Genomic DNA, 13,635 nt, shown 5'->3' with positions numbered 1-13,635 from the left:
GCTTAGCACCCTGAATCTGTTAACATCGTTTGAAGAACTGTTTGGATTTCTACTTAGTACAGTTTGATCTGTTGACTTCTGTGCACATTTTCCAGGCATATAGACTGCCTTAAGTTTAAGATCCTTTGTAATAACCACTATGAAATTGGGCATATTGGATGCTAGAAAGGTGTTCTATCACTAGTCTACTTTTCACTCTATCAAAAGAAATATATACATATAAATACCTTATTTCATTAAAAAGAAAGGCATGGTGTAGCTGACATGACTCATGCATTTATAGGTCCTGATCTAGTTGGAGATCAATTCTCAAGTGGCTTTATTTTTTTGTTAAGTCAACAAACTCCAATTTTTAATGACTTACTTTATTGGAAAGTTGAGGTGGAGCCCTTGTCTACTGCTACTGTGTCCCAGTGACCTTAAGTTTATGATGAAAGGTTCCCTGATAGGCTGTTTCCCATAAATGAAGTATGGTATTTTAAAGTTTAGTGGAGCAAGTGGAATGGGCTGGGACACCCAAAGAGGTAGGAGGTTCCCTTGTGGAGTATCAGGGTGATTTACTCACAGAGATCCAGAGAAGTGTTAAGAACTTGAGGGAGATGGAATGGAAACAAGCAGAGGGAGGAAGAACCTGGTGAGAAGGAGATAGAAAAAGGGAAGGAAGGTGGAATGGAGGAATCAGGGCTTCAAGAAAGCTAGGTCAGGAGGACCAGGAGGAAATTTGGAGAGTGGAAGTCATTGTGGAGCTAAAAAGAGACTGAAGGTAGAGAAGAAACCAATACACATTGGCGCTTTCGAACTTGATGTGAGTGGAGGTGGGATTCACGACTACCCAGGACTGGATGACATTCCTTGATCTTTGCTTTGCTAAAGGGAGAGCTTTCTAGCTCTGGAGAGTGAGAAGTACCTTTTGGATTTCTTTGCTCAAGACTAGTTAATTGGGGTGCTGAGAAGCTTCATGAGCAGATTGGCCTGAAAAGAACCAAAAACAACAGGAGGTGGTCCATAGCTGTTCTTCAACTGGTGCCTCTTGCCATTGTTGTTCCTGTTGCAAAGATGGATCAGTTGCTGGCTGTGAAAATTGGCTGCCTGATAGGTGTGCTGCTGGTCACTCTGTTTTGCACCCTCATCCCAGCCCAGATCAAGTGGTTCCAGATCCACATGGCCAGAGGTGAGACATTTGGGGGTGTTACGTGATTTTCAGATAGGTTGGAACTAACATAATAGAAAATGTGGAGATAGCACCATGAAGGAATTGGGATTCATAGTAGTCCTTGTCCCATTCTCATGTCTGTTGCTAATATATTTGTGGCCATTCATTTAGACAGGCCCTAATTTACCATTGAGAGCCAGTTTGGTGTAGTGGTGAAGGCATCAGGCAAGAAACCAGGGGCCTGCAAATTCTAGTCCCACCTTAGGCACAAAGCCAGCGGGGTGACCTTGGGCCAGCTACTTTCTCTCAGCCCTAGGAAGAAAGCAATGGCAAACCACTTCTGAAAAACCTTGCCAAGAAAACTGCAGGGACTTGTTCAGGCAGTTTGAGAATCGGATGCAGTTAAACGGATTAAAAAAGAAATGCAGCTCTTTTCCCCTGATGAATCACTATCCTTATTTTGCCTCTGCGGGTTCTTATGACAACGTTGGCATGTATGGTGCCTTACAGATGATAGGAATACTTTACATTTACCTTTCAGGCAGAGGAGCGCAACCTGCGGATCCGTGACTTCATGTCACTTCCCCAAAGCCTTTAATTTAGCCTCCATACCCTTTATGTGAAGATAAGTTGTTAAATACTGTGAAAGGCATCATATTAAGTATAATTAATTTTAATAAGGTTAATTATACTCATGTATAATTGATTTTAATAAGGTTCTATATGAGAAGTACCATACTGAGAATATGGAATAGATATAAACCCAGATTGTGCCCGAAAATGCCTGTATGGGTCTCGGCACAAGAAGCATTTTATAGGTGAGAAAAAGGAGGCAAAGAGATGGTTGACCTATTGAGAATTGTGACAACAAGAGCATGGAGGATGTAAGATGAAATCAAGAGATCAGTTGGCTGCAGAAGGGTTTAGTTGTCAATGGTTTTCGTATGCGCAGTTAAGGGAAAGATAGATAACATTTGTCCTGACAAGCAGGAACCACGCCGAGACGAGGAATAAGTCTCTAGTGCTTTATTACTGCTACAGTAGACAGAAAATCCTACCAAACTGAAGAAGCGTGAGAAAACCCAGACAGATAAACCCCAAAAGTCAAGGCGGGTCTGTTCTGTGTCTCTGTGAATGACAGCTCAAATTCTCTCTACTACGCATGCGTTTTCCCGCCTGGATAGGGGCCCCCTCCTGCTCACCATCAGTGCTCATGACAACATTTGGAATTGAGCAGCACAAGACAAAATTTGAAATTGAACGATGTGCAAATGATGGACATGTAATTGCTCAAATGTATAAACTCCTTGAAATTTGAAACGGAAGAACAAGTGAAAGAGCGTATGATGAAGTGGGCTAAGAACTTTGGACACAATATACTGATGGAACAGTGGGAAAATATGTGGCTGAAAGGACTGAAATTTACATTATGTTGTAATTTAAAAGAGAACTTTTATAAAATGATGTACCGTTGGTATATGGCTCCAGAAAAAATGTCAGGAATGTATAAAGGTACTTCAAATTTATGTTGGAAAGGTGGACAACATCAGGGGTCATTTTATCATGCTTTGTCAGTCCTCCCAGGTAGACCAGACAGGAAACACAAGATGAGCTACTTCTACTTTATTGTAAAGCTACATTAACGGAATCTTGCAGGTCTGAGAGTAGAAATCTCCTGCTCTCCCTATTGACCACCTGAGTAATTAGGGTGGGCCCTTCCTAAGTTTCTTTCTCTGTTACTTTGTTATGGGCTCCTTCCTCTTTTATCTGATCGTTCCCTAGGCGGCATCTCTTCCCCCCTCTTCCAAGGCTACCCTCACATTCCATCACATGCCTGATAGACTTACGAAAAAGCCAGGTAATTTTGGGTTCAAATACATTCTGTGATACAAAGGATTTTAAAGATTAATATTCAACTGAAGCGCTTCTTGTTAGGACTAATGGGTAGAAAATTAGACAAGAGTTATGGAAGATTGTCTTTATATATGATAACAGCTACAAGATTATTATATGTGCAAAAAATGGAAAGACTCTGAAATACCTACAATGGAGGAATGGTTGGTGAAGATGACAGAATTAGCAGAGAGAGCAAAATTGGGTTGCTTGATTAGAGAAAGGACAGTAAGTACATTTATTAGTGACTGGAAACACCTTATGGACTTTTTGCTGAAAAAAAGAAAAAAAATAAACTTGTGATTTATGGGTTTGATGATTAGAAAGGGTAGACTATGGAAAGAAGGAAATTATATTGTAACCTTAGAGAGAGAGAGTAAAATACAAATGTAACTGCTGTTAAGAAGACTGGAAGCTGCTGCTTTATAACCTTCCCTTCCCTTCCCTTGCACTTTTTTCCCCACTTAACTTATTCCTTCTCCTTACTTCCTTTTCTCTTTCAAAATTTGTATTGTTTATATCTTTTAAAAAATGCTTTAATTAAAATTATATATAAAAAGTATAATTGATTTTAATCATGTTGAAATGTAAATTAAACCCTTTTCATTTTTTGTCCTGGCCCTTCCCATTTCTTTATCTCGTTCCTGCCTACTCTTTGGAATACAGCTTTACCACACTGTTTTCCAAAAAATGCTAAGCATAGCTCTATTTCAGAAAGAAAATCTGCACCCTTACTTTGGAACTTAATAAGCTAAAGTTTGGCCCAGAAGCAGGCAGCAAAACAAGAGGGTGAAAGTGGAAGAAGGCATCCTACTTATTAGGGTAATAAGTAGGATGCCAAGTAAGTAGAAGTTTCAGGTTTGCACAATCTGGAGCATAAAAACCTGGATGGAGAACAATTGCATGTAAATGCAATGAGAACTAATGCTCAGATATCATATAAAGTGTAACTTTGCTTATCCCCATGGAAGTTCAAATTTTGCTATACCCTGAGTGTGAAAGGAGTAAAGCATGAACAGAATATTGATTAGATTTGAAATAACTAGCTTGAAGCATCTCTTCTTCTTTGGGTGAAGTCTGGGTGCTGAAGTTTGTGTGATTGGCCTGTTCACTTCCTAATGCTAACTCTGTCTGTCCCTACATTTATAACCAGCTCATTTCCAAGCTGTGGAGCCAGGAATCTTTTCTTTCTCTTTTCAGAATAATAGTAATAGCAATAGTAAAATCTCATTAATTAAGAATTGCAAACACTGTGCTTCTCTCACCTTTGTCCTCCTGATAAAAGCTCAGTTTGCACGTACGTGACTTGAAATTAAAGACTCCTTATGCGGTGTTCAGAGCACAACTTTTACTTTTAGAAGAACAAAAATAAAATTGAGGAAATAAGTATAGACACATAATTCCAGATTTAAGATTAGGGGAAAAGGTTCTCAGCCTTAAATGTTCTTACAAAAAATTGGTGCGGAGAATGGTTGAGCATCACTGCTTTGGCATCATGTATAAGACAATGAGATTTAGTGTGTTGGTCAACTCCTCTGTGAATTCTTCCTTATACTTCATTCAGGGTTGGTGGAACAAGGTAGGTACCACGTCTCAAGTCTTCCTACAATTATCACTTGGTGTGAGCTGTGTTGCAACCTTGTCCCCAGGCAACCTCACCTTGGTTCAGGTAAGTCTGCAGAACTGGATGCCATTCATAAGCAGCTGCTCACAAGTAGGCAACAAGTATGGCCTTGGAGACATGGAGAGCTGCAAAACCTATGCAGAAGTATCTGCTCAGAGGAAGCGTTTTTTTCCCCCTTTGATGCAGATGATTATATCAAAAAATAATTCTTTGGGGGTTAGGCTTACCCCATACATCCTTTTTCCAAGGAGGGACTGCATTTTTAATTTTTCTCTACTTCTGAGCACCGTAAGCAAAGTGGCGATGTGTGTAGAATTGGTGGGGACAAAAACACTAGCCTCCTTTCTTGTCGCAGGATTAAAAAAAAATACAGAAAACGGGATCGTTAAGAAAGAGACCTATTTTATTCAAAAAGGAAAAGATTCAAAATAATATCCTTACGCTGCCAAATTTCAGCATATCCTAAGAGGGCTGGAGAAGCCAATTCGATGCCTAGGAGTTGCCCAACTTCAACATAAAAAAATCAGGCATGGGTTTAGTAGTAACTCCTATTTCTCTTTTCTCCATTTAGGGAATCTATGGGTGGAGAATAAGTGACTGGGGAATCCCCGTAATCTAAATATACAAATTAGCTTTTTAAACCTATCTTAAATTGAAGTACATAGTGCAAATGACTAATTTTGCTATTGTACAATAGAACTTCCCAATACATTAAATATAGACAAAAATGCAGAATAACAGGCAGTTTAGCAACTGCCTCATTTAGTGACCATTTGCAGTTATGACAGTGACGAAAAAGTAACTTTTTGACCAATCCTCACATTTACAACATTTGCAGGTCTAAAGCAAAGGAAAGCTGAGGAAGATTGTAAGCACAATTGCAGTTTCACTTAACAGCCAAATTGCTGGTCCCAATTGTGGTTGCTAAACGAGGACTATCTGTACCATATTTGTACAATGACCAGCTCCTAACAACACTGGACAGTTCACAAGAAAACATGAGAACTATAAAACAAGAAAAACAATGCAGTAATGAAAGAAGCAAAGGTGGCAAATTTGGGTAGCACCAAACAGACACCCACACCTCACAGGGCCTACACCCTTCCTAGCCTAAGGCCTGGGCAAGGAACTACTGTAGATCTTCAAGGCCCTTTGAAACACCAGCAGGGTGGGGTTGGCTGGATTTCCAGGAGAACCTCATTCCTGAGGGCAAGCATTGTGACAGAGGAGACATGCTTCCAGGGTCCTGATAGATGGCATTGTTTAATTGAAGGGACCTGGAGTGCACCAACCATGCCAGATAGAATCGGCCAGGCAGATGCTATGCGAGACAGGTGGTCCCTCAAGAATACAGTGCTCTATTGTTCTCTTAAACTAATTTCTGATAATAAATCACCGTCTTACACATGTTTGGTCAGAAAAAATCCCACTGTGTCCAAAGGAATTTACTTTCAAGAAAGTGTATGTTGAGCTGCTGTCTAATCCCATTGTGATTAGTGTAATCTGAATGCTTGATATGCTTATAGCCCTTTGATTTCAATGGGGATGTCTTTTTTAAATATATTTTTATTAGAAGTTTTAATTACAAGATTTCAGTGGAAATGCCTGTGGGAGTGTGAAAGAGACTCATCATGAGCAATGCCTTTTCTGTAGAATCCTGTGCATGTTTTCTTTAGAGGTCTAACTCTACATTCAAGGCTACTGTTTATTTTTATATTTTAGAAATTATTTATTTATGGCCCAAAGACCCAAGGTTTACTTGTTCTACAGCAATTACATATGCTGGATTTGCAAGTTTAATACAAAAGAGTGCTTTCTTGAAGCTAACGGGAAATCCTGTAAGAAAGACCATTAAGGCCCAGAAAACTAGCAATAAAAGAACCTCCCCTCCCCTCAAACAGAAAAAAAAAATCAATGCAGTGGCCTCCACAGGATCTCACTAACTTTATCAGAATGATAAAAATGGTGTCACACCATAAGCTCCACTCGTTTGGGACGTGCATGAAAGCCACAATACTGTCTGTACCACCCTGATCCTGCTTCCCACTTCCAGCAGATGCTGCTCTTACTTCAGATATTAAGAATCATATACAGTATAAATTGTACATGATAAAGCTATACCAAACTTTAAAAACAGTAACCTTCAACTATACCAAACCTTTCTTTTTCTTTGTTCTTTTTTTTGTTCATCAACTTCATCGTTAGGGCTACTTGTCAACATTGCTGAAACCAGACTGATACTGAAAAACTGGTCTCAATCCTCCTTTCATGCATTATAAGTTGTCTAGTCGTCATTAACATAAAGCAATTATTTACGTAGCAGGTTTTCATCTGCTGCTTTGAATGCCAATAACAGGTCCAATTTAGGTTCCAATTCCAATTCAATAAAATAAACTTTTTGCCCAAACCTTTGAATTCATGTAAGACCACCACAAATGTAAATATTTTCCAATTCTGTTACATTCTCACTGATACATTGGATTTCCCACAAATCATTGGGTGGTGGCACTGTCCAGGGTGCTGGAAATAAGGGGGGGGGGATGCTTGATGCTTGCAAGTGAATGGTCACCAAAAGAAAGACTTACATGGGCAGATAATCTTTTCAACCCTTTCTCTCTTCCATTTGCTTTTAGGGAAGCATCGGCACATCCTCAGTTTTATTGGCTGCTTTGCTGCTGGGGTCTTCCTCGGTGCCTGCATTATGCACATGGTGGCCGATGCACTGGGAGACATCCACACGGAAATAAGAAAGTGGCAGCACATGGTGAGTGCCATTATGAGAGCCTGGATTTCCATTTTTGCCATCCTGTGAACAGGATTGTGCTTTCAAAGTTCCATGATTCAGCATTTCCCATTAGAAAAAAAATAAGTCAGTGGAAGATAGAAAGATTTCTGACATTCTGTGAGTTTCTAATTTATCAGTGACTACATTGATCCCTCTGGGAGCTCAGCATAATGTCCTTGGATATTGTTTACTCTCACAGTAATAATCTTATGAGGTAGGTTGGTCTGAAAGGGACCAGCCCAAAGATACCCAGAGATTGCCATGATCAAGGGAAAAATTGAGCCTGCATTTCCCTGTTCAATGGCCTGTCCAATTTATAGATTAAAAAAAAAATACTCCTGCATACCCAAGATCTCATGAAAACTGTGGTCTCCTGAGATTTGGAGAATTTTCTTATTTTTTTTTTAATGACAGTGCACTAGATTGTACGTGGATGTTCCTGGAAAAGTTGGTCAAATCCTCCTTTAACCACATCACCACACTAATTGTTGCTAATTACTGCAAGCAATTCCGGGCTAAAGTTCCCAATAATCTTACCAGTGACCTATTTTTCTCCAAATCTGATTTTCTTCTCCATGCATGTGCATGCATGCCTTTTCACTTGCATTTGAGAAAGTGAATCTGTCTAACTAAAAGGAAGATGCCTTTTGCAGCTGATTCTTAAAAGTCAGTATGAACAGTGACGCTGCAAAAAGTTAATAATTTGGAAAGCCAAGTTCAGAATGTGAAGATGCATCATCTTCAAATTGATGACATATTCATTTCATTTCTGCAGTAGCTGTTGACTGAATACACTTCTTATGTCCAAAACTTTGATGTTCTGTTGTTTCTAGGAGGGTACCAGTCCTAAACAAAATGGCACTGATGAAGACACTGATAATGATTCTGAGGTAAGTATCCCATTGTTTGAGAACTTTGCTTCCCCTTCATCTTTGTGTTTACTAATCAGATGAATTTACTACTGATTGGGAACATGTGATCTTCCAGCGGTTGGATTCCAGCTCCCATTGTCCCTGACCATTGGGCATGCTTCCTGGGGTGACTGGCTGGGGTTCAAGAACACTGGAAGTCCACAGATTCCTTCAATCAAAGTTTGAAGACCATGATGTTGGCAGAGGGAGGTAATACCTTCTTTGAGTCAGACGTGATTCCTGGTGACTTCAGGGATACATCCATGTAATTTTCTTGGCAAAAAATATAGAGTGACTTGCCATTGCTTTCTTCTGGGTTTATGCATTTTTTGGTGGTTGTTTTTTTTTTTCCTTCTGTTTTATTTCTAAGTTTAGTCTAGGAATTCCTAGAATTCCTTCTTCCAAGAACTAACCAGGCCTGATCCTGCTTAGCTTTGGACATCAGCTAAGACCAGCTAGATGCTGCTATGTAAGTGGGTAGAGGGAGGTAAATTCCTTGACTTTTACCTCTGTAAATCACATTGTAGATCATTCTGGTTAATGTAGAATCTGTCACTGCAATGTTTGGCTGAATGTTCAAATTTGCAACAGAAATGGGTGTGGAGTCACTGAAGATTAAATTTTGAATCAATTCCCCATTTTGCAATATTTTAAACTGCTTACTTAACTTCACAACCTTTCACTTGGTTATAGAGCTTCCAAAGATAGCAATACCTACTTTGATCTACTGTTTAATTGTTAGTTAGACTTTTAAATTATTTGTTTTGACTTGTCTTGGAGCTCTTCAAATAACTGCTTTAATCTCACTGGTCCTGCTAGGAGAAAAAAGAAGAAATTGTTTTTCTACTCACATGGTAGAACTTCTCCTTTTTTGCTCTCCTGTTTGAGTCTTAATATTTTTTAAATTGTTTCCTGTAATTTTTCTGGGAGTCTTTTTAAAAGCTTAAAAAAAAATGGACAATCATTCTTAGGGCAATGCAGTACTTGTTGTCTGACCCAATAATACCCTGTCCCTAGATCAGGGTTTCTCAAACCAGGGTTCTGTGGCACCCTAGGGTTCACTAGGGGTTCCCTGGGAGATCACGATCCATTTAAATTTTTCAAATTTGGGCAACTTCACATTAAAGAGGTAAGTTTCATTCTTTATTTTTAGTTTAAGAACACTGTTCATGCGTATATACAGGCCTACACATGAAACAAATATAATAATTTTGTAACTTCTGGCCTAGATTTGAGCCTGAATGTACAGGGGTTCTCCGAGGCCTGAAAAATATTTCAAGGGTTCCTCCAGGGTCAAAAAGTTGAGAAAGGCTGCCCTAGATCATAAGGAGGTAACTTGTCCTCCAGATGTTGCTGTACTACCATTTCCAGCATCCCTCGTCATTGGCTGTACTTCCTACACATCTGCTTACTCCTGTAGATAATTTGAGGGGAAAGAGGCAGGCCAGGGGAAGGGAACCCATTTCAGTGGCCAGGAATCATCCAATTTCTTTTGAGCGGGAGACTATCATGGACAAAAGAATGGGGAAAAATAGGGGCGGGGAGCAAGGAAGCATGGGGAAGTGTTGAGATTTCCTTATTTTCAGAGCCTTTTTTCCCTGACAGTTAGGTGACTTCTTTTCTTTTATAAAGGACTAATATTCAGTGGCTAAAGTGAGTAAAAAGTGTTTTTTGGACCAGAACTTGCTTGCCCCTGCTCTAATTCAGGTTTTTCTTTAGAATTTGGTCTCTGGCAGCAGGTAGAATAGGCTGCACCTCTGAGAGATAGCATATGAGTATATTGATTAATGTCAGCTCAAGACTGGGGAGATCTGATCTGAGATCCAGGAAACTGTCTGGGTGATACCTCCCAGCCTCACCTAGCTCATAGGACTATTGGGAAAATAAATGGGTGTTGGAAGAACTGGGCATACCATGTTTTTCCATTCTTTGCCCAACCGGGCTTACCATGTTTTTATTCTTACGTTTTTATTCCACAGGGAATAAAAATGTAAGAATAAAAATTGCTTCTCTCTCTCTCTCTCTCTCTCACACACACACACACACACACACACTATGTTGACCTGTACTATGTTGTTGAGAATTCAGCCTCACACAAGAGCGCATTCTTCAAAATGGTGGTATACTATTTTTTTTTTAAATATCTACCTTTCTATACTGGGTGGGAGAGCTTTCTTTTGTTCCTCTTGGAAATGTTGATAAGAATCTTACTTTTGGGAGTAAGAAATTAGTATCCATGAAAGAAGAATCTCTGTGGAAGAATCCTTCACTGCCACCTGCTGGTTTAATCCTCGTATTGCCACCCACCAATTCTTTAGTAGCAGTAAAAGCACTTTAAAATACAAGATTTTCTTAGTTTTACCTACACTTCTTGGCAGAGCTTGGCAAGTAGAAGGGAAAAAAAAAAAACCCTGAGAGATTTTTATTAACGTACATTTGCCTGTTAATCTTGAAATATTTGAAAACTTTTGTTAACTTTAACAACTGTTTTGTCATGCAGAGTGAAGGGTGACTTTTGAAAAGTAGCATAGTTAAGATGGGGGTAATTGTCCAGGTTTTTCAATGTAGGGATAAAGCTATAGTTGAGCATGAATAAATAAGTCTCCCAGCCTTGGAGCTAATCCTGGATAGCCAATGGAACATGGGGCCAGGGAAACCCAAGTTCAAGGCTCCATTCAACAATGGACATTCATAGGAGTCTCTGGATGAGTCACGCTCATTCAGACCAGCCTAAAATCAAAATTATGGTGGCTTGGTTTCAGTAGAGGCTGATGTTTTGCATTTGGTCTTCCAGGCCAAGGTGCATCACTGCTGGTGAGTGAAGAAAGCTGGCCGGGTGACCTTGGGCCAGTCCCTCTCTCTCTCAGCCCAACTCACCTCACAGGGTTCTTGTTGTGGGGAAAAGAGGAGGAGGAAGGAGTATTTGGTATGTTTGCCACCCTGAGTTATTTATAAAAATAATAAAGGCGGGATAGAAAATAAATAAAATAAATAAACAATATGGAGCCTCACGGCCTCCACGTTCAGAGTTGAGGGGAGCTGCTGCTTCCTTCACAGCTGAGTGAAATGTGATTCCTACAGATCCTCAGTGGCTTGCGTTCAGTCAGATGCCTTTGCCTTGGAACAGATGGCTTTCCATATTCAGCCAAGTTGTTTCAACATCCAGCCAGATTTCTTCCTTCTTTCTAGCATCCCATTTTTGATAAGAACTCAAAAACTCACCCACCTTTTTCTCATTGATTTGGTCCTAATGAAGGTATTGTTATTTTAGATAGGTGTGTGTGTGTGTGTGTGTGTGTGGCGTTCTTATGCTTAACAACTCAGAGACAGAGGTTCAGTTTCCCTTCCAGGGAAAGCTCCCTGAATGGATTTTTGTTTCTCAGTCCAACCAACTCCGTAGGATGTTGTAAGAAAATTAAGAAATGACAGTGCTTTGTATATCACCTTAGTGCTATTGGAAGAAAGGGGAGATTTAAGTCTACCTAAGAAATAAGCATAGAGCGATGATTGCTTTAATTCACAATGATTCTGTTTTGAATTCATTCTCTCCCTCTTTCTCTCCCCCCTCTCCCCCCCACCCCCGGCAGATATACCCATATGGGGAGCTCATAATCTCACTGGGCTTCTTCCTGGTGTTTTTTATTGAAAGCCTGGTGCTGCACTGTTGCCCTCAAGCTGTTCACTCCCACGGCAACCACGAAGGTCACGAGGATCACAAGGAGCTCCCATCTTCTCACAGTTCCTTTCGGGCATTTATACTCTTCCTGTCCCTGTCCTTTCATTCAGTCTTTGAAGGACTTGCCATTGGTGTGCAAAAGGAGGCAACCGACACCATTCAACTTTCTGTGGCCGTGCTCATCCACAAAGCCATCGTGGGCTTCAGCTTGTCCCTGAAGCTGGTGCAGAGTGGCACCAAGATGCAATGGAGGATGCTCTACCTGGTGGTCTTTGCTCTGATGTCTCCTACTGGTATCAGCGTGGGGATCGGCGTCTCTCTTTCCAACGGGGATGGGAGCGGTCTGGCTCAGGCAATCCTTGAGGGTGTGGCAGCAGGAACTTTCCTCTATGTCACGTTCCTGGAAATTCTTCCTTACGAGCTGGGTTCACATGAAAGCCCTCTCACCAAGTTCCTCTTCATCAGCCTAGGCTTCTCTATCATGGCTGTCATTGCCATTTGGGCATGAAAAGTTGCTCAGGCTAAGGACTCCTGGGAAACCTGCCTTCCAGGCTGCCTCTCAGCCATCACTGATACACGGACCTGCTTATTTTTGTCATCTCTGGCCTTTGTATTGTGTCTATTAGTGTTGTATAGGCCATTATGCTTGCCTTGAGTGCCTTGACAAAAATGTAGTGAGAAGCCTATAGCAATCCTCCAGGGGAAAAGTGCAAGAGAAAACTAAGAACTCCAGGCAAAAATAGTTGACTGTGACAGATGAAGACACTGAATGGACTTCCTTTCACTTCTTGAGCTACTCGAAGGCTACAATTCAGTCTTCCCAATCAGCTGTTTTCCATAAGACTGTAGATTAGAACAAAACGTTTATTAAAGAAAACACACTATGGAAGAAGCAGAGCCATCTCCATTGCAGGTCAATGATGAAAGTGGTGTTGTGCTGTCTCAATACAAGCTCCACTCTTTTCTACTTGTGTCATGATGCTGCATGGATGTGTGAAAAGGGCACAGCTACTGATTGCATAATTCTAATGAAAGTATTGGTTCCTGAGAACATCTCCAGGAAGAAGGCAACAGGAAACCACCATCTTATTATTGCTAAGATCCATGACTTGGCTAGGAAGAACTTTTTTGGTGGGGGGGAGGATGCAAGTAAAAGGTGGAATGGCCCCTTCATTTTTTAGGGAGACAAATGAGGAGAGGAGAAGCCATTGATACCTGGGCTGAGAAAAAGAAGGAAAGGTAAAGGAAATGATAATTCAATATACAGTACTTTAAACAAAGAAAACGTATTCTGGTAACAAACCAAACATTCATTCTGTAACTAAACATGAAGACAGAGTTGTGTTGATGTCCCTCTTTCAAGCAAAACAGCTTACTATATCCTATATACCTTACACATGCATGCATGCACACACATACACATCTAAGATACTACCCTACTGGGAAAACGACTGACACAATTGACAACAACTATATTTCAAACCTCACTTTATGAATTCTATCATTTTGGGTGGCATCATTATCATTATAAAGAACATTCATCCTCCCCAAACCTTGGAAGAAATAAGGGCTGTTCTATCCAAATAAACCCTG

At 40.4% G+C, this 13,635-nt stretch overlaps 1 protein-coding gene across 1 annotated transcript; it reads left to right on the top strand.

Moving 5' to 3' along the window:
- The first annotated feature begins 511 nt into the window (after positions 1-511).
- SLC39A2 (solute carrier family 39 member 2) lies at positions 512-13,377 on the top strand. Its single transcript, XM_063301451.1, has 4 exons — positions 512-1,171; positions 7,304-7,434; positions 8,289-8,345; positions 11,954-13,377. The coding sequence occupies exons 1-4, from the start codon at positions 1,057-1,059 to the stop codon at positions 12,548-12,550; spliced, it is 900 nt and encodes a 299-aa protein (XP_063157521.1). The 5' UTR covers positions 512-1,056; the 3' UTR covers positions 12,551-13,377.
- Positions 13,378-13,635: the final 258 nt, after the last annotated feature.

Source organism: Candoia aspera, chromosome 4 (assembly GCF_035149785.1).
Source record: "Candoia aspera isolate rCanAsp1 chromosome 4, rCanAsp1.hap2, whole genome shotgun sequence".
Classification (NCBI taxonomy): Eukaryota; Metazoa; Chordata; class Lepidosauria; order Squamata; family Boidae; genus Candoia; species Candoia aspera.
This window is presented reverse-complemented; position numbering and strand designations above follow the sequence as displayed.